General features: G+C 35.2%; 1 protein-coding gene across 2 annotated transcripts; it reads right to left on the bottom strand.

Moving 5' to 3' along the window:
• Window positions 1-1,059: 1,059 nt before the first annotated feature.
• Window positions 1,060-21,438, bottom strand: LOC111367362 (protease Do-like 7). 2 transcript variants are annotated; one of them, XM_022988184.1, is made up of 25 exons: window positions 20,919-21,438; window positions 20,752-20,822; window positions 19,327-19,461; window positions 18,945-19,003; window positions 17,840-17,876; window positions 16,075-16,200; window positions 15,437-15,526; window positions 14,615-14,680; window positions 14,424-14,480; window positions 14,222-14,287; window positions 13,295-13,402; window positions 12,611-12,691; window positions 10,691-10,740; window positions 9,189-9,354; window positions 7,558-7,727; window positions 7,005-7,338; window positions 5,817-5,999; window positions 5,640-5,742; window positions 3,541-3,711; window positions 3,334-3,413; window positions 3,016-3,243; window positions 2,460-2,675; window positions 2,134-2,291; window positions 1,623-1,734; window positions 1,060-1,477 (listed from the first exon to the last, which is right to left on the bottom strand). In XM_022988184.1, exons 1-25 carry the CDS (start codon window positions 21,193-21,195, stop codon window positions 1,295-1,297), a joined length of 3,327 nt encoding a protein of 1,108 aa, XP_022843952.1. In that variant the 5' UTR covers window positions 21,196-21,438; the 3' UTR covers window positions 1,060-1,294. The 2 variants fall into 2 exon arrangements, with proteins under 2 accessions (XP_022843952.1, XP_022843950.1); XM_022988182.1 differs by having other exon boundaries at window positions 7,005-7,444; window positions 7,655-7,727.
• Window positions 21,439-21,948: the final 510 nt, after the last annotated feature.

The raw sequence follows: 21,948 nt of genomic DNA, 5'->3' as shown, positions 1-21,948 counted from the left end.
GATTTCTGATGATACCGTCAAAAAAACAATAATAATTTTAGTGATATCAAAACTTCGACAAATATTGTATCAAGGTATCTAACCATTGATCTCTCGAAATTAAACACTGATTTTTATCTAAACCAAGCAAAGGCTAAATATCTCATGCGCCTATGTTTGTGTTTTTTTTCCCCTTAATATTTATATTACTTGCTTACATAGTTATACGCTGAGATTAATTATATTAATTTGTTAGATACACTTGAGTAATTAGATTTATTAGCAGTAATATGGTTGGCCGTATCCCTAGAAAACATAAAATACAAAAGTACAAAGATATATTATTTGCGTTAGTCAAAACTTTTACCAGTAAGTATTGCATTTTTCAGTTTTTGAGTTATCTAAACCTTGAAAATGCAATACACACACACACATACAAGAATGATCTCCTAAACATCGATGCTTAGCTTATGTTAAGTACCGATGATATAGTACACCATTTAATTGATGAATTATTAAATACATGAGACATCTCATGAACTTATTCCCAAATTAAATAGTGTCACGTCACTGGTGCTTAAAAGATCACTTCTGTATATATATAGACTTTCATTTTTTACATGGATTAAGAAATTTTCTTTAATGTCATTGGAAAATTAATTTTTACTAAAATCCTCCTTAATTTATCCCCTATTTCATTTTCAGTATGCAGTAGTAAATTATTGTTAAAATTAGTAAAAAATTTAAATGATTTAATTTGAAAAGAAGAACTGAGAATTGTTCCATGTTTTCAAGAAGTGAAAAATATTTGTATTTGGATAATTTCAAAAGATTGGCACGTTAAGTGAAGAAAGTTGAATAAATGTATATTGGTAAAAGAACAAAACAAAATCTTCTAAATTAGGAAACATACCTATATATTTGGAACAAGAAAAAAGAAACCCAAGCTATATATTTGGGACGGAGGAAGTATACGTATGTATATATCATTGGTTTTCTCCAAGAAAGCCTTTCTTTGCAGCATGGGAAATTCCCATATAGAAAGAAACAAAGAGTGAAAAATAATAATAATAATAATAATAATAATAATAATAATAATCTATAGTTTCTCAATCGATAAGATGCAATTTTTACATTGTCTACAAGTAAATATAGAGTGCAAATATTTTCCCAATAAACATTCGCTAATTCTCAAGTGGTAGGAACATTCCCTAGTATAAAAATGTATACATGAATACAGCCAGCTCAAAACCTGCATTTACCAATGAATCCGATTAACGAGTTCCATTCTCAGTATTCATTTCTTGGGAGAAACCTATGATAACGCGGTGCTACTATCTAATGCTTTAATTGTCTTGCGACACCATACTGCAGTTTCAGGATCAAATCTCAGCTCCCATGTAGGCCAGTAGTGCAAATCCTGCTTCAGTGTAAGCACCCGAGGCTTCCCATTTAAGTGAATAGTTCTCACACGGACAAATTCCCCGTGTTCTATTTCCTGTTGGTTTAAAAATCGAATGATAAAACGTTTCAAGAATCACGGCTGTAATGGTTTTAGCACGAGAACCCCTTGTATTTAAGTGCCGTTTATTAACTGGAAAAATATAAAAATAAAAAAGGAGGAGAAGACAAGAAGCGTGTACCTTGGTCACGGTAACAAAAGCATCCAAATCAGGAGTTGGTTTTCCGTTCACTTCGACAATCCATTGAAGAGCATATAAGCCATATCGATTCACTGGACTCCCATGACACCACCTAGAAAGATTGCTCACCAGTCATTAGCTTTTATTCACACAGATCCATACAAAACAATTTAATTTATCTGATTACATTTACCAATCAATGTTCAAATATCGATTTAAATTGTAACTTTGAATCGTGTTTAGCAGAAAAGGGATATTTTCGCAGAACCTAGCCTCTGCTGAGGGTAGTTCAGACAGGGGGTACAAGGAAACCCTGTCAATAGCCTTCTTGTTTTGGCGTCCTATGGTAATCAAGGATAGAAACTCAACGAGCTTTTCCAATTCTCTTATTAGCAAAGTTAATTCTCAATCCATGAAAGAACCCTAAAAGTATTTTCTATAGTACTTGCTCAAAATCAGTGCAGGCCAAATAAAATAATATCAACTAAGTAGCTTGTGCTATGAACCTTACCGTGCCACATATACGCCATGTCCTTCTTCAGGTAAAAATCCAAGAGCTCGTACAGCAGGATGAGGATCCTGGACTATACTTCCACACCAATTCATCACACGCGTAGTTCCAATTCCATCCCTCACATCTGTTCCCACCAGTAGTTCCATTTCACGACCCTGGAAAACCCATATGGACAACAGATGATAATCAATCACGAAAAAGTCCTACAGTCTAACTGAAGAAGAGTATCCAAACAAGATATGATTTAATAAGTTTCCAGCTAAATTTTATATTGGCCACGTATGAAAAGTAACCAAATAGCTGAAACTGCTCAATATGCATACCTGGCGAAAAATTGTCATCTTAAGCTTCTCATCACTGTCATTACACCTATCTAATTCTTGACAGGCATCTTCTATGTCCCGAAAGCATGTAACTGGCTCTTTATTAATCGCCAAAACCATGTCACCCTGTTCTAGTAGACCTTCAGCTTTGGAACCTGCGAAGCAACCTTTAACCCTTAAAACTTGACGTCTTATAGGATCTTTCTTCACAAGTGCCTGAAAAAGATTTACCAAAAACTTTATGTGGTGCCGATCTTAGCAAAATATGCTAAATATCTTCAATAATATAACTGGTTAACGACTAATGTGATAGAATCACACTAAGCATGTATCAGAATGCAAATGCAAATGCAAATGTTAAAGACAAAAGACACCGGACACCGAATACACATTGTATCGTCTTCATTGCTTCATGTTAAGTTCTGCATTCATTTCAAACTAGAATTTAAACCATTTGAACCCACCAAAGAGAATAATGAAATACTAACTCCTAAGAGGATGAAAAAATAAAAAATAAAAAATAAAAAAATGAACTTTTCAAAGAAGAATAGACTACCTGAATCCAAGAATCAGTCAGTCCGAAACTGCGAGCTTTAGAAAGCAAAGTGGGGTAAAGTTCAACCTCTAATATTCTTACAAGCGGCATCGGCCTTTTGACTCCATTTATAAGAAGGGTAGGTCCTTCTGCACCATATACGATTTTGTCAAGAATTTTGCTGATTGTATAAATTGGAATCCCTCGAACAAATTGATGGTCTTCAGATGAACTGCAACCGTATTTGAGCTGGATGTTGGAATATAAAATGTAATCATTTGGCATGTTTATGCAATGAAGAAGCTCATACAAACTCCAGAAGCAGTGAAAAGCAAAAACCTGAGTTGAGAAGCTTCCCCATATTGCTTGAACCCTTCCTTGCTCATCAGCTATAACTCCAGAAAATGTACTACCAAAATCTAAAGCGCGTGACATAGTGAGTGCCACAGCATTCAGTCCCTGAGGACAGGGAACAGGAAAAAAGAAGAATCCACAGAAGAATAGATAGCAACATCTAAGAACAATTAACAAGGTGATGTTAATTACCCGTATCAAGCTCGATTACTTCCATATTGGTTGCTCTGTATCGGGGACAATCAGCAGAGCCAATATTTAAAGCAGCACAAGGATTGGTGACAAAGGATTTCCTCGAAGTAGCCTGTAGACTCCTACTCAAACCCACGAGATAGACAGAATCTCCACGACACAGTGCAGGTTCTGAATTTAATCAAACAGTGTTTCCAAATAAGAAAGAAATGTAGCCATAAAATTCAATTCAACTGGGCATACTAAACAGGCAGCAGTGGATTAGGATACAATCAACCTTCCTCCAGTAATAAAAAATTGTTTCTCCGAACAAATATGAACAGGTCACATAAAAACAAAAAACATTGAGGACTAGAAGTTGAATTGTATCTGCTTACTCAAAATCCACATTATGGGCAAATATCATATTGATGTAAACCAAAATAAAATGATATAAACACTTTGCATACCAAAAATGAAAAAAGATCCATTTTTGGCAAGGCCTGAACGATCAGCTGGGTGTCATGGAGACATGAAAATACAACATTTAACTATAGGATAGACTATTAACCACAACATATTAGCCTAAATTTGGCAAAATTTAAAAAGCATTTATAAATGGTCAAACTTCTTTTTCAATCACATTTTAATACACCCACAAGTATTACACACTTATCCACAACTTAATTCTATCTATTTAAAAATTAAACCATCAATAAATTCTTCCCAAATAGAGGCTTGATAGAAGGTTGATATCTGAGAGGTGACAAGTATCTGACACCCACTGTGAATTCTAGCAACCCAAAAGCATGCAAGAGACATAGGATTCCAAGTTTCTTAACATCCAAAATTGCTCACTTCATTCCATTTTGAAGTCCTGTGTCCTTATTAGCTTGTTTTCTAATTTAGGTCCATTTAGGAAGTAAAATCTCCATCTTGCAGGGGGTGAAAGGTTGAAATGCTGAGGATATCTTGAGGTGGATGTTGTCAAATGGCAGTAATCATAGAGGTTCTGTTTTTTGAGAGGCAGAGATGTTTCTATCCCCAATGTAAACCATATTTAACGACTGACAAATGCACCAATAGAGGATGGATGAGAAATGTGAAGCAGATGTGTCAATGGAATTTGAAAACATACCAGGGAGGAGTTCAGCAGCTCGAACTACAGAAACACCAGCACCTAGTGAGGAAGGATCATATGCAACGAGAGCAAAATTGTGCACAGGATGGAGAAAGACAACCTGCAAAAGATGATTGCATTGCTTAATAACAACATACAACAACTGTATTCACTGCTTAAAAGATTTGAAATTACCTCGCCAGGAATTTCAATTGGATAAGCAGCGAAAGACAACATCACATCAGAGACAGACACTGCCACCGTGTTTTTATCAACTGCAACCAATCCCATATTTTGAGAGTGATGTATGATGACTCCAGTGCCAAAGAAATGTTGCGAGTGGACACAATCAACCATACATGATGTTGGTACATGAACCTGAAAATTTTGAAATACCGAAAAGCACTTTTATTGATTTGAATATTTAGTTTACGAAATAAAGTGACCATTGAGGTTTACGATGAAACCTAAAAATCAATTATTGATCCAACTTGAGTTCCTCTACGTGATAGACCTCAACAAAAACTTTTAAGAGGGAATTTTCAAGGGATAGTTGAAATCCTGATGTTGACAAGGATTCCACTACCGTAATCATCAAACTTTAATCAAAACTAAACACTTGAACCATGCATACTGCATACTGCATACTGCATGAGAATATACATGAAAACAATGCAAGCATAAACCAAAACTATGAGTCATTTAAATTGATTATACACACGGAAGTACATCATCAATTAATAAAAGTTATTAGCTTGTTTTCTAATTTAGGTCCATTTAGGAAGTAAAATCTCCATCTTGCAGGGGGTGAAAGGTTGAAATGCTGAGGATATCTTGAGGTGGATGTTGTCAAATGGCAGTAATCATAGAGGTTCTGTTTTTTGAGAGGCAGAGATGTTTCTATCCCCAATGTAAACCATATTTAACGACTGACAAATGCACCAATAGAGGATGGATGAGAAATGTGAAGCAGATGTGTCAATGGAATTTGAAAACATACCAGGGAGGAGTTCAGCAGCTCGAACTACAGAAACACCAGCACCTAGTGAGGAAGGATCATATGCAACGAGAGCAAAATTGTGCACAGGATGGAGAAAGACAACCTGCAAAAGATGATTGCATTGCTTAATAACAACATACAACAACTGTATTCACTGCTTAAAAGATTTGAAATTACCTCGCCAGGAATTTCAATTGGATAAGCAGCGAAAGACAACATCACATCAGAGACAGACACTGCCACCGTGTTTTTATCAACTGCAACCAATCCCATATTTTGAGAGTGATGTATGATGACTCCAGTGCCAAAGAAATGTTGCGAGTGGACACAATCAACCATACATGATGTTGGTACATGAACCTGAAAATTTTGAAATACCGAAAAGCACTTTTATTGATTTGAATATTTAGTTTACGAAATAAAGTGACCATTGAGGTTTACGATGAAACCTAAAAATCAATTATTGATCCAACTTGAGTTCCTCTACGTGATAGACCTCAACAAAAACTTTTAAGAGGGAATTTTCAAGGGATAGTTGAAATCCTGATGTTGACAAGGATTCCACTACCGTAATCATCAAACTTTAATCAAAACTAAACACTTGAACCATGCATACTGCATACTGCATGAGAATATACATGAAAACAATGCAAGCATAAACCAAAACTATGAGTCATTTAAATTGATTATACACACGGAAGTACATCATCAATTAATAAAATAAAATAAAACAAGAAGCTAAGCTTCATTCAAATTGAACTTGGTCAGCTACATTTTCCAGTCTCTGCGATCCAAAGGCAGGAGGAACTTAAAATCTTTTTCCACCACCTCAAGCCATGTCATTTTGGTCTACTTCTCTTTTTCCTCTTAACCTGTTCTACTGAGGTCAAATATTGATGGAAAACATTCAGAAGAATGTTTACAAAAGGTCTCAAAATGAATATGATCTCAAAATGAACATGACACTAGATCAGCCTTCAAACAGGCAAGGAATTCTGAGTATATTGTAAGTTTGAATTGGAGGAAAAACAGAGCAACTGTGGTTGCAGCATTTTGATGCACCCAAATCCCTCCCGTTTCCCATTTCATCAGCCTGCCTCGCAATGGCTCCTAGCCCTCAGCCTTTGCTATAACAACTCCCTATTCCTCTTCAACTTTCTCCCCCTCCCTCTTCATTATTTCTTCCTCCTCCCCTTGCATCCCTCTTCATTATTTCTTCCACAAATTAATCTATATCAATAGAGTATGCCATATAACCCAGTTTAAACCTAAATTAAATTTCGTGCAGATTTCACCCTGACTAAGAGAATGAAAAGCAAGCACAAACACAGAAGTGAACACACTAAAATAATTTTATCATGTTACCTCAAACATCACAAGGGTTGGCTCTAACACACACTCTGGCGAAGCATTAGCCGCTACAGCTACTCCACCTTGATAATCTCTCAAAACAGCATCTGTTGCTGTTCCAGAGTCCTCTAATCTTTCTTCCACCTGCTCATGTAAGGAATCAGGCAGCATGGAACCATCAGAAGATGTATCCTCCCCCAACCTCCTTTTTTTAGATCCAGCATCAGATTCATCCTCACAATGTGGTCCATCAGCAATATGTTCACAGCTAGTCTCCATACTGGTAACCCCATCCAATGGATCTTGATTGATATGGAGATGTGTTTGTTCCATTGGAGAAACAGAAATAGTACCCGATGAAATTGTTGTGCTTGCTAGATCTTGTTTAATGGGATTGATGGCAGATGATAGAAGTGGAGAGTTGAGTGGCAAAGCCGACTTTACATTCCATAAACCAGAACTGTCATTACGAGTGTATATTTGAGGAGGGGTGGTAACCCCATCCAATGGATCTTGATTGATATGGAGATGTGTTTGTTCCATTGGAGAAACAGAAATAGTACCCGATGAAATTGTCGTGCTTGCTAGATCTTGTTTAATGGGATTGATGGCAGATGATAGAAGTGGAGAGTTGAGTGGCAAAGCCGACTTTACATTCCATAAACCAGAACTGTCATTACGAGTGTATATTTGAGGAGGGGCATACCATTCATGGCGGTCAACAGTGACTAGGACAGACTGCAGCAAAAAGAAACGTTGAAGAAAATCTTCCAATTATTCTTGCAATAGTCAGCTATACATCTTAGATACATCTATACAAGCATCATTATCTAAAATATATAGTAATTTGGTTATATCAGTAGAGCATTGAAAAGAATATGAGTATATGCATAATCAATTCAGGATCTGCCTTAGCTTAAGCTAGGCGTACTCTATTTGATACTTAGAAACAGAATAATGTGGTTATATCAGCATAAAAGAAAAAGAATAATGAGCATACAAAAGCATAGTTCATAAATTCAAGAAGACGAGAACCACCAAAACAAGTATAAACTTTTAAGGTAGTTGTATGGTACTTAATAACTAGAAGTATATATAGCGATAAATATAGAACAGGAAACCCGTGGCTATCATCTTATGTTAAATATAAACTCGACCAGAGGGAAGCAAAAAAGACAACCTGGAGACGCTTTCTAGCCGTGGATAATAATGCTACATTCAATCAAGCATATTACACAATGTCCTATATTGATCAATTGTTTAGAGAAGTAAAAACAACCGATATTCTAGATGTATGTTCACTACATCTACAAAAAACTGCCCAGTTTTGAGAAATGTGACAAGAGACCCTGAAGAATACCATTATGTTTATCTTCACACAGTAAAACAAGATGGTATGCAGTGGGCATAAACTCCAGTTCACAATTATAAGAAAATGAACTCAACCAAAGGAAAGCAGGAAACACAACCTAGAGAAACTTTCTAGCTTTTGATGCTAGCAAAACATTCAATCAAGCATGTTTTGTAGTTCAGTATTTATCAATTGTTCAGAGGAATTAGAGTAACCAGATTCTAGATTTATCTACGAGAAGATGAACCAGATTCGATATATGGAAGGAGGACCCCAAGAACATCAGTATGTTTATTTTTGTACACTAAAAATATATCATATGTACTGCAAATAAACACTTTTTCTTTTCTAGATATTCCAGGACACAAAGTTAAAAGAAATTTCAACAATCAAATTTAAGAACTAAACAAGTTAGGATAATGTAGTGTAGAATGTCCAAAGACATCAAAATTGCCAAAGTAGCAATGTCTCAGGAATGCCTCATTGATAAAAAAATTTCTGCTCAATCAGAAGTTTATTATAAATAAAAACTAAATTTGTCTTAAAAGTTCAATTCGTCTTAAAAGTTCAATTCGTCTACCTTTTCTTGTTTTGGTGCTAGTTAGTACCTACTTTACCATGACTTCCACATCGTAAAACTAAGTTATGGTCACTCAACAATCAAATTTTATCAAAGAAACAGAGAGTCCAAAAAATATTAAGTGGGTCCACATGCCTAAAATGGAGAGTTCGACACGAAGAGAAAAGTACAACACAGTATGATATACAAAACCAAATAGATTTGTCCAGTAATCACCAAAAGACATGCATATTATCTCAAACTCGACTTCAAGAGACGTGACATCTACCTTTCTTCGGTGACGATCTGTGTGGCTTATATATTCCAATGGTACTCTTGCACCCCTGGACAACTTAGAGAGCACAGAAATAAAGTCGTCAACACTTGATATGTCTTCACCAGCAAACTTCTTAATGATAGCATGGCGTGGAACTCCAGCTCTAAATAGCATGTATCTGTAAATGATAATGGGAACCACTCATTATTTCTTGTAAATAAAAAGATCACTATAGAAATGAGGTAGAATTTTCTCTAATCTAGATGCGAATCATAAAGGAAACCTCTCTTTAACTCAATTGTTTCTAATTAAAATGCAGATACCAAAATAACTAGCACCCATATAATCTTACATAGGGGCAATGTGGTGGGAATGGGGAGGGTGGCTATCGGGTGACTTCTCAAAGCCTTGCACATTCCCCACCCAAACCTCCTTGCCAACCCCACCAGGTGACTGTTTAAGCAATCCACCCAATTTTAATGATTTAATCCTTTATATTTCCATCAAAATTATTCATTTTTGTATCCTATTCCCAACTCATATTATTTAATATAAGCTCCTATTTGATGGCCATTACAAAGAGAAATTGGAGGAAAATGATATTTTTTAATAGATTTTTGGAGATTAAAAAGTAGGAAAAAGTTTTAGGTTCACGTGCAGAATATTTTATTGTATAAATGTGTAGTTGAAAATGAGTATGAGAAATAAAAAGTTATAATTTAAAGAGAGTCAAACAGGGACAAAATAAGTGTAAAAGACAGCTAATTTAAAGGCTAAACAAAGTGTTCCAACCATAAAAATGTTCAATCAAAATCAGCTACCAACATTAACTAGGAAAAGTTTACACACATAAAAGTTCCAAAACGTAGATGAAAATCTAATTTATCCAGTACAGCAAGAAACAATGACTTAGATGTCATCTCAGTACTCAAACCATTTCCATCTAAAAATCATCTTCAAGGTGCATATTTCTGAAGATCAGAGGGCAACTTAATGAAGAAGGGGTAAAACCCAAATCATTTCTGTTCACCTTTATGTGCCTACATTTTGTAACATAAAAATAAACAGTGTACTTAGCCCTAGTTTGGCCCCCATTATTTGGATTTATAATGGGGGGAATAGTATTTTTTATGAAATATGGATGGTTGTAAAATAATGAAAAGTTTTCGATTTGTGTGTAAAATTATTTTATTGAAGATTGTGTGGTTGAAAATAGGAGAGAAAAAATTTTAAATTAAATTGATGAGCTTTAATGAAGGCCTGAGGAAAGCTTAATTTACAGCTATGCGAAGCGGGGGTAGCACACAGATAGGATGGCCCCATACCCTCTCGGGGCAAGTGTGCATGCCCTGTGATCTTTTCCATCTCATTTTTACACCCCTTACTCACCCCATTTACAGTAGGCATGGCCAGCATGGTCTCCCCACCCAACCACTCTTCACTGCCATCCCTATTCATACATCAAAGAAAAATGCTAGATATTGGCGAATGAAAAAGATAACAAATGTATATACCCTTGTTCCGCGACGTATACAAGACCACAATGGAACCGAAAGTTCCTTGCCTGCACATGGAACCAAGAATTACATTCAAAAGTGGGAGAAATCATAGCACATCATAGCAATAATACAAAATTAAAATGGCAAAAATATTACACCCACGTTACAAGCATGATACTTGCAAGATGCTATTAGATTTTGAATCGCGGCCATATCCTACTTTTCTTAGTATTGACCATCTCTCCCTCAATACAATTCGCTCTCCTAATTTTAAAAATTAAAATAAATAGGGAAGAAGCAGAGAACAGCAAGAACCATTTGGAAGACTCAAAAAGAAAGTATTCAAGTCGTGTATTACAAACTTTACATGTATTTCATTGGCAAGAAAATAATGAGAGAATATCCAGCAGAGGAAAACTTTCCAGCAATTCTTAATGGACAAGAGCACTGGAATTTTTTGGGTAACTTCCATCCAACTACTTTTTTCTTCAACAATTAGCCATTTTTACTTCAACTTCCCATTCAATCAAAATATGCCTGAAATATTTTTCATTTCTCCCCATCTTCATTTTTCCCACAAAACACTTCAAATACAACTCTTCAGGTATTCAAGCAATGCAAAACAAAGTCACATAGGGTACAGCATTGGAAAAAAAATGTAAGCAGGCACCAGCATGGATATAGAATCAATCTGATTTTGAAATGGCAGAATTGTAGTATTCATGAAGAAGCTACAACTTCCTAACACTTGATATTCCCGATTTTTCACCACACCCACATCTAGCAATTTTTTTCAAGTGACAAGATATTACCTTGTGGGTTCTAAAATGACAGATAACCCCGGCATCAGAAGTCATAAAGATTGGTTAGCAAAATTTACTTCAAAAACTATAAATAAGGAAGTTAATAGTGCAAAACTTATCTCAATAGTCAATGGTAGCTTAAACCAACACTTAAGTTCTACTATGTGTATACAACATCAAAGATGAAACAATACAAAAAACTAGCATGCAATTAAAAATTGGTTGTATTATATATACATAATGATTTTCATAATAATTTACATACACATGATGTGGTGAGAAATGATTGGGTCGAAATTTCTTCAACTCAGAAAAAAGAAGAAAAATTCCTCCCTTTTTGACACACCATTTGTATGTAAACCATTATATAACTCCTTTATTTACAAGTAACATTATTCTTAATAAAATTCATTCTGAATGTATCAAAATCAACATGAAAAAACCACAGGAAAAAATTGTCCAGAAAGAGCACCAAAAACTTTAGGGCAGAAGGATATGAACAATCCAGAGAGAGATGTCTTTCTTCATTAGCTTCCTAGGATCATCCTATTTCCTTCTGATCATTGCATGTTCATTATAAACTTTCAGTTCATTGTTTTATCCTTCAGATCCATAATAGCAAACAGTAAATTTTTTTAATGGCAGATGAATCATTATGCCCATGTTTGATATGAATTAAAATTCAGATTTTAATCCAAGTCAAAATCAACAATTAATTTTAACAACATATTTTATAGGACCCACGATAACCATACATTTCATCAACTTTTATCTAAATCTACCAAAAATCTGATTTTAATCTCCACCAAACAAGGGCTATATTTCCTTATGATCATTGCATGTTCATTATACACTTTCAGTTCATGGTTTTATCCTTCACATCACGTACACAATAGCAAACAGTAAATTTTTTTAATGGCCGACAGAATATAATAGAGTTGGGAAACATAAATCTAATGCTCAATGGAAGTGTCTCTGCAACTCCACAAAGTTATTAGATGAAACAGTGAAGATGGACGTCGTCAAGTCACAGGACACACATAAACCATAAAATTTCAAGCCAAGGATCCACCAAAACATAGAAATTATACCAGCCACCAACTGAAGATAAGTAGAAGCAGCATAAGTTAACCTGTTGATAAGAAAGTGGGTGTATCACGGTACCACTAACTTCCAGAAAGTAATCGGGAGTTATCGAGTGCAGATCCTGAACCTGAGATAGTTTACAGAGAAGAATCAATTTAATGAATGTAAATGGAGGGCTTGGTGAAAAAATTCCAAAGGAACTTCAATGGGTAACTCTTTGTGCTTGGACAGAAGCCTTGACACCCATGAAATTTAAATATAGCCGCCAACAAACAGTTCAGCCTACCAACAGAAAGGATTGCGCGAATAAAAAAAGTTTTTGTATGCATTAAACTCCAAAGAGCAAAAATAGTAATTCTATCCATGGGACACTGGTAAACCAAGCTCCATACATCAGAGGAGAACCTTGCACTTCCTTCCTCTTCTTATTACTTCTCACCATTGTTCCAATGACATTAACTAGTTGCATAAATGAAATTGTCCATGCTAAGAATCACAACAGTTCACCAATTTAGAAAATTTTATTTACCAACTCCATAAGAGATGTCCAAGAAAGGAATATTGATAGAGGAATTGATGAATTGGGTGTATCTAGATAGGATTGGTTAACTTTGGATCATGGAAGGTTCTTTAGCAGTAAAATGATGAACAGAAACAGTCTGTCCACCTATCCAAAGAGACCAAAAAAAAAAAAAAGGTAAAATTCTACAGACTTGAGCATATATCTCACCAGCAGTTCCACAGTCAAAGGCTTGCCTCCCCTTTCAATTTGAAGTTGAACGTTATGGTCAACACTGTCATCAAGTAAACTCTCCATTCTCAGGAATTGGGTAGTCACCTGCCATCACGATTCTTAGAATTAACTTTCCATTAAAGAATAAAAAGATCAATATAAAAGTCAAAACCAGAACCATCACTATTCATCACGTATGTAAGCTCTGCCGTGGGCTCTATAACATGTCGCGATATGCATTTAGATTGTGAATATATCCAATCCACAAAAGCACACTTCTCTTTCAATTATTCACAACCACAAGTGTCTTACAACCTTTAACTATTTTTGTCGATTTTACTCAAAAATATAGCAGTCAAACAAGACACTCGGAAGAAACTCCAGTTATTCTTCATATAGGAATGACTATCATACGTAATCCAAAATGGAAGAAAGTTTTCAACATTTCACTCTTAGTAGAGAGATACTATAATATCCTTGACATCACTCCAATAACATTCTTGCAACATGGATTTTCAGAATGTCTGATTTGTCCTACTCAAGACTAAGCCCTTTGAAGCTGGAAAATTAATATAACATATCAGGCACAATAATGATGGAGATAGCAGTGAAGATTTGCCAGAGTTGAGCACTTATTTTAGGCATAGAAATAAGAAGAGATTTCGATTCAATTTATAGCATTTAAATTTTTTCTTTCTCATAATTACCCCATTCTGCATTGATATCAAATTAATACCATTGTGTCCAGAAATAATAATCAATCCTAACAAGGCAATAGCATGATATCATAAATGTATTTACCAAAGATATAATTAATTGATGTAGATCTTCTACTAGAATTATTATAATCAACAGTGCCTACTAATATAAGCATAAAAATCAGCACAGTCAAAAACGCCAATACAAATTATAGAGGAAACCGACCTCCCCATTCAAATGAAAAAGCACATCACCAGGTTCCAAAAGCTTATGTGCTGGGCCACCTGGCACCTGAAACCAAGGCAGGAATATGCCCACATTCATATGAGAGCAAAAGCCACAACACTACTTGATATTTGGTTATCACTGGTATTAACAAAAATACTATATAATTCAATGACACAATCCACTAAAAATATATACTCACCACAGAATCAACAACAAGCATTCCAGTTTCTTCGGGTGGAGATGCATGGCGCACCAACTAATTCATTAAAATTGGAGAAAGAACATCATGCATTGGTGATTATACCAATTACTTCAAGAAATTCATAAGTACAATCTGGAAGAATAGAAGCCTCATGATCAATGAGTAATAGAAGAACACAGGGGTTATACCTGTTCCGTTTCGCCTCTGAGCCCAAGTCGACGTGTCTCATCAAAGCCTTTATGGAGAAAAGTAGCCTATATCATGCAAAATTTTAACCCAAACCATACATTAACTTTGGGAACAGAATGAAAGAATGTGAAAGATACGAACAATATCTCACTTCAAACAATTACAAAGCATATTTTTAGCTAAAAATGATGTGGTCCATGTGTAAGAAAACAATTAAATTTGTAGCAGAGGGTCATCCGATTGACCAATTTGGGATGCTTAATACATGATATGACCAATTTCCAATTTTCAGAGGTCTCGGACAACAGTAGCTTGCCAAGGCAACTAATCAAAACAAATTCCCTTTCCATGAAATCTGCAGTTCTTCGCAGGTAACACTTTATTACTCCTCTTACAATACCTAAAAAATCTCCATTAATTATGTTGAGAAATTTCTTTGATCAGTTTAGATTCTTCGAATATATCTTTTTTGATTGGAAATGGTGAGTTAGTGCATGTAAGGCACAAAGCTATTTGAACAGTATCCAAAGTCTCAGTGATTGACTGATTGCTTACTCAAATGCAAAGCATTATAAACAAAAGCATTTCCTTAGGAAATAAGGAAGACAGATTTCTGAAACTAATTTTCAAGGCACTTGTAATCAGAAAGTCATGAGATCATACAATGGTGAACATATAAGGAGAGTTAGTCTTGCGGTCATGTGAGAATGTGTAAAAATGTGAACACCATAAATTAAATTATTCAATGGTGGTGTTACATTTACAACACAAAATAGATAGGGAGGACTAACATATAGCCCTATAAGAAAGAATTGACAAACCTGAAGCGTACCCCTAGGAATGGTGACAGCCTTCCATTTATTTGTAGTAGAATCTATTCCTTGCTGTAAGAATTTTAATGCCCTCACAACCTGAAAGCCAATTTCCGAGACTATCAGTTATTGGGCACATGTGATCAGAGTCCCATTTCACTAAGTTCAAGTTACTGTTTTAAATTTTTTGAAAGATCAAAAAATATTTTCTTATATGATTGACATAGAAAGAAGATAATTTCATTGCAAGAATGTAACCTAAGTTCCATTTAATTAACAGTTCTTAATAATAGCACAGATGTAGGTGAACCTACATCTGGAAGTACAGTGACAGAAAATAAACCAGAAATAAGTTGAAACAGGAAGATATCAATTATCAATAGTTCAACCTATAAAAACAAGTGAAAATAGGGTAGTGTCCCATCTAGAAAGTTCAGAGAAACAGGATCTTGAAGATAGAAGCACAAATACAGATTCCAGAAAAAAGAAAGAAGTTGGATACATTGAAAATGTCAATTCCATCTTCAGATTTCTTTCTGTAAACAATTAGGTTGAACTCAACTTTCTCCTATCATGGAGGGAAGGGATTGTCCAGCTTTCGTTTAGAAAAAATCAACCAGATGCCCAAATATCAGAAAATTACTTACTCGTTCTAAAGGTAAGAAAAAAGCCGAAGCACTGGATGTCTTGCTCCCAGCATTCAAGGCAACTGCTCTGCCTTGCCAGTCAATTACAGGGGAGCCGCTTGAACCACCTTTTGTTCCGGAAGCTGCCTGTAGTTTGTAAAATTACCGAAAAGGTGAAGAGAAGCCATCAACTGGACACAAAAAGATGATAAGATTCGGAACCAGACAGAGCAAGAAAACTCAGTCATCACAGAAAGGGCAAAAATTAAGATGTTAACCAATAAAGTTCCAAATATAACCAATTGTTTTAAGGCCGAACGACCAAATCTGCTAACTTAGCATATACATGTATGAGATAGGAATTTGAAAGCAGCGGCAACAACAATGCTACTACTTCAATAACAACATCACCTATATGAGATAGGAATTTGAAAGCAGCGGCAACAACAATGCTACTACTTCAATAACAACATCACCTTTGCAATTTATGCATATGCACTATTTAGCTGTTTATCAAATTTTAACCACTGTCAGCTTCCTGACTCCCGAATCAGCATAAGACCATACAAGCTTCCAATATACATTACTTCCAAACAAACTTATTTTTATATGGCCTATTTAGATTACTAAGCCGCTGTATAGCTTCCGGTTAGTAACTTAAAAAGTTGAGCTACAATCCTTCATCTATTTTCTGTTATATAAACTGAAATACAGTCTTGTGTCTGACCAAGCAGGATTACTGTTTCAAACTATGATGTAGACACTCAATAGGGCAGCGCATCGGACGTGCATCAAACCCAACACTCAAGGACATTGATAAGTGTATTTTATGCACTTATTTAGACCATTAAATATGGATATTTGAGAGTACTTATGATGAATTATAGCTTAATCTCTTGTATATGTTGTTTGTTATGTAAAACCCAATGGTTGGAAGTGAATTTGGAAGAAATGAATGAAAACCGATGAAAAAGGAAGAATTCCAAAGTTCAGGAACTAAATTACAAATATCAAAAGACGATTAGCCAAGAGAAGATGAGTAAAGATGACAAAGAATCAATTGGATGTAATCAGAAGACAAAGGATGAAAGTTGCACAAAGGACTCAATCTGCACAAAAGACAAAACTTGAGGACCAAGTATACACATTATAATTACAAAGGTTGAGAATGAGAGAACATCAAGGTCATAAAACTAATTGGCATCTAAAAGATGTGATAGAAACTAAAAATAATGGCATTATAATTACAAAAGTTGAAATAAACTTGCCAGTTTGTGTATAAAAATTTCCACATTTGTTTAGCCAACAACAATAAAATAAAATGCCAATTGCTGGTGAGAAATTGCAAGTCGGGTGAAACTAGGCACAGTGGAGCACTGTATATCTAAGCAATAACATCTTCTACAGGCTCTCTGTAACATAAAACCAGTGATTCTGAGAAAAAATCTTTTGTAACTACTCTCTTTCTCGATCTGACTGATATTGCTTACATGTTTTAACCTCTGTATACAAGAGTTCTCTCTATATTTCAATCACGGCCTGATTTTTCCCATGAAATAACCAAGAACGCAGCTAGAATAAAGCATTTTGAATATCAGAACATATTAACAGCAGCGTGAAAAATCCATATAAAGTGCCAAGCCAGATACTCTATATATTAGCCATCTAAGTGAACCAAAATAAATCCAGATCACAACTACCCCCACCCACCCCTTTTTCCTGTTTTCTTTGATTGCAGGGTAACAATGATTTTGCAATGAAAGGAAATTGATATCATAAAGCTTACTTGCATGTAAAATGTATTGAAGTCATTATAGCCATCCCTGCACAAGACAATACATTCATCATTAACATGACATTGGGGGGAGAAACTTTCAATATTGATCCAAGCATAAACTGAGCCAGAATTATTATTGGTAATTACAGATTATGAAGAACCTTAACGGTTTGAACAAAACAAAATATAACATTGATTCTGTGATGTTTGTCAATAATTTTGACCAGCCAGACTAAATGTACTGAATGTAAGGAAAGATCTTCAACATCTCAGTAAATTAAAGATGCAAAGGTGTATATCCAACTAGCAATATAGAAGCCCGAGATAAAATTTTGAGAAAAAGACAAGTCTTTGCACATATAAATCAACTTGGTCGACTGAAGTGTAGAAAGTTCATCGGTGTATATAAAATACTCCTATACCAATCATTCAGTGACTTAGTTTGACTTGGGCAGTCAATTGATAGTTTTTCAAACGCCACAATTCATATCAGAATTGTCTTACTGCAGAAACTTTTTTCTGTCAAAAATTAAATAAATGGTCAATGGAGTAAGTTATTGCATGCATCTGAAACACTATTAGAAAATGCAAAGCGTACATGAGATGACAGTGTTGTGCTGGAAACATTAAATTCCATCTACAATGGTTGGATTTAAGATAGAAATGATACAGGATGTCGTATAACAAAATAAGCAACAGAAGATTCTTCACAACCAAAATTTCGTAGGGAGAACATAGTGCAGAATGTAGTACACAGGAAGACAAATGGTAGCTTTATCAATAAAAATGCACAAGTAGAAAAGGAAAGAATTTTTGCAATCATATTTCAGCTCTCTAACAAACTGATGTCAAGTTCTTGGTAAATCCATTGTCTAAAAAAATGGAAAATAACTTGAAGCTTAGGCCTTGAATCCCACTTGATGTGAAGCTCTCATAAAACGCCACAAATCCCAATCCTTGACAATTATTTGGTAGAAATCAATCATATAATTTTCAGACTTCAAAATCATCACTAAGCTCTCCCGCCACTACTGCTCTTAATGATATTATTACATGTTCATGAACAAGCAATAAGATACAAATAAGAATCAGAATGGCAAATAGATTAACTTACTTTTTATAGTGTGGGGCATCTCTGTCCAAACGAGCAAGGGTACCAGCCAAAATAGAGACCTGTAGATTCACAAAGGAGCAAAATATATTAAAAATGAAATCTAATGCAGATTGAGGATTATGTGATGCAACTAATGTCGAAAACTCAGAAAGAAATCCAAGATGAGTGAAAGCAAAAATGCTTCTTCACTGCATTTGTTATATTTGTAGACAGACATTTAAGTCCAGATAATATCAACTTCGTCACCATTAACCGGTGGGCAAGAAACATGAGATTGAAAATACTACAAACAGATCAATTCTTACTAGTGGGCATGGTCTAATTTCTTAAGGATTTAAATTTTCCATACAATGAATCAATTGATAAGAAAATATCTACATACCTTTTCCCCACTATCATTGCCCACAACCCTGATTTCAAGTCCAACACAAGCTGCCTCAGGAGCAAGAGGAATCTCCTCGTAGCTCAGAAATTGTATTGCACAAGGGTCATAATGAAAGAAGCCAAAATCGTGAACCTAGAAAAACAAAGCATCATGTTAGAACGACTTACCTGACATAGATCTAAGGCATGATTTCAACCCTTGTCAGGCTAAAAGAAAGCAGGTATTCATCATTAAGATTCGGCACCATGATGCATCTCTTTTCTTCAATAATATCTTCACTTCAAACAAGGAATGGCCCTTTCAATGGAAAGGTCAAAGGAGCAAGCAAGTTGCAGTAATGCGCCAAAAGAAAGAAGAGCAGAGTATTCATCTAAGATAACACAACCTTCACCAGAAGTTGATCTTACAGTAAGTGTGTGAATAGATGTAGGATTTTGTAGCCCGCCAGTGGTATTAGATTGCCATGCCCTCCTAAATCTATATCCATATCACATGGTCCATATCCATTATTTAGTCCGTAGATATATCATATAATCCACCGATTTCTTCCCAAAATGCAAATTTCGAACATGAACAGCAAACAAACGATTTTTCCTTTTTGTTCATGATACATTGTTCGAAAAAAAAATAATTTTGACCCCACAGTTCGAACTGTCTGGATCCGCCCGTCTCCATCAATTACCAAAAGCAAGGCATTGTTAAAAGCAAGACCACCATGGAAAGAAACAATTTTGAAGTTTTACAACTACATGACAACTTTGTAGTGTCATGACTACATGATAAAACTGTCCACAACTTATTCATTTGTCAAGGATATAGACTGAAGAAATAATAATTTCGGGCAAGACTAAAAGCACATATGAACCGCGGCATATTAAGTTGCATAATGGGTCTATTATTGGGTCTATTATTTAAGAAAACCAACTTAAAACAAGATTAATGTGGAAAGAAACAATTTTGAAGTGTTAAAACTATACAGCAACGTTTAAGTTTTATAGCAACATAAAAAACTGTGGGCAGCTTATGCATTTGACAAGGATAGAGACAGAAAAAATAATAATTTCTGACAAGTCTAGGAAGGCCATATGAACAGCTGCGTATTAGGTTACGTAACCGATCTGTTACTCATTAAAATCAACTTTAGCTGGATTGCCAGTTAACAATCTAATTATAAGTTCTAACTTTCAACAAATAATAAATCCAAGCACACTTCCGTTGAGTCAATAGTCCAACTCATGCAATATATCCCTCCTTTCTGTTCACATATTAATTCTGGTAAATAAATTCTTATGTTAATTTGACTCCGACACATCAAAAACTTGAAAAAATCTAACCAGCCAGTTTTGAATTGGATCTAAGATTATGATTAGTACTCGAACAAGAAAGCTGAATTATTCATGAAATGAAGCAGTAACAACTCACTGGATCTCTGTATATTGGATAGACCGGAATTTCTTCTCGGTTAACAAACATAGCTTCAGCCACCACCGGCCCTGTGACAAGAAACGTAACAATCGTCGAACCACATTCAAGAAAAAGAAAAAGAACTCAGTTAAAGGAGAAAGGTCAAAAAAGATTAAATTTTGAACCAGGCTTGACAACGTGGCGGTTTGTGAGGATGATTCCACGGCGCTTATCGACCACGAAGCCTGTGGCATAGGAGGCGCCGGCAGACTCGGTGTCAAAGGCGCGACAAGCGGTGGTGCGGAGTACAACAACGGCGAGGACCACTTTGTTGAGGGCTCTCCTCCAGTCATCGGCCGTTGCCAGGTTCTCCTTGAACGACGGATCGATCTCCATGCACAGCTCCTCCTTCATGCTTGTCTCCATCCCTGCCAACACTCCCTCCGATCCCAAACTCTCCATTTCAATTACCAGACCTTCAAAACCCTAAAAATCAATCTCTTTCAGTACTAGTGGCACAAGTTTTCGGACAGAAAAATCTTAACCTCAAGATATGAATTGTGAATTTGTGTCTGAAGCGGAATCTAAGTATAGCAAATATTCAGGCGAGTGTAGGTGGTTACTGTTTTCCGGCAACTTCGGGGTTGGAAAATGAGAGTGAATTTAAAATATTTATTGACGAGACATGTATGTTTCTTGACTCAGTCATTGTTTTCATTTCCTTTCAGCCGATATTTGTTGGTACTTTCAGTGGTCTGATTGGATTGTCTGCAGTAGTTTTTACTTTGAGCCACGTTATTTTGAAAAAATATTTTTTTAAATAATAATTTGATATCATTTTAATTATATATTTTTTAATAAAATAATATTACGCACATATGAAAAAAAATTTCTTATTTTTTAATTACATATTTCTCATCAATACGCTATTCAAGAATGTATTATTACCAAAATAATGTGGCTCAAACAACCACGTAATTTCTTCGGGTGTGTTTGTCGCCTATTATTTGGAAAGAATTTATGTTAAAATATGGGGTTAAAAAATGGAAAAATTTTGATTTACGTGTAATATTATTTTAATGAAAAATGTGTAAATGAAAAATGAGTACTGTAGAAAAAAATAATAAAAAAATGAGAAAAATAAATAACAAACAGGGGCCTAATGTAAACGTTGAGGTACGACAAATTCTTCTTTCAAGGATTTCACTATTTATA

Source organism: Olea europaea, chromosome 18, assembly GCF_002742605.1.
Source record: "Olea europaea var. sylvestris chromosome 18, O_europaea_v1, whole genome shotgun sequence".
Taxonomy (NCBI): domain Eukaryota; kingdom Viridiplantae; phylum Streptophyta; class Magnoliopsida; order Lamiales; family Oleaceae; genus Olea; species Olea europaea.
The sequence above is the reverse complement of the archived record's forward strand: the minus strand, read 5'-3'. Positions and strand labels throughout refer to the sequence as shown.

Excerpts from the sequence above, each read along its gene's own strand:
- LOC111367362 (XM_022988182.1), bottom strand. The coding sequence starts at position 21,195 with ATGGAGAGTTTGGGATCGGAGGGAGTGTTGGCAGGGATGGAGACAAGC. Across the intron at positions 19,462-20,751 it reads ATCCAATATACAGAGATCCA|GTTCACGATTTTGGCTTCTT; the intron begins GTGAGTTGTTAC and ends TTGTTTTTCTAG. Across the intron at positions 17,877-18,944 it reads GATGCCCCACACTATAAAAA|GGATGGCTATAATGACTTCA; the intron begins GTAAGTTAATCT and ends TGTCTTGTGCAG.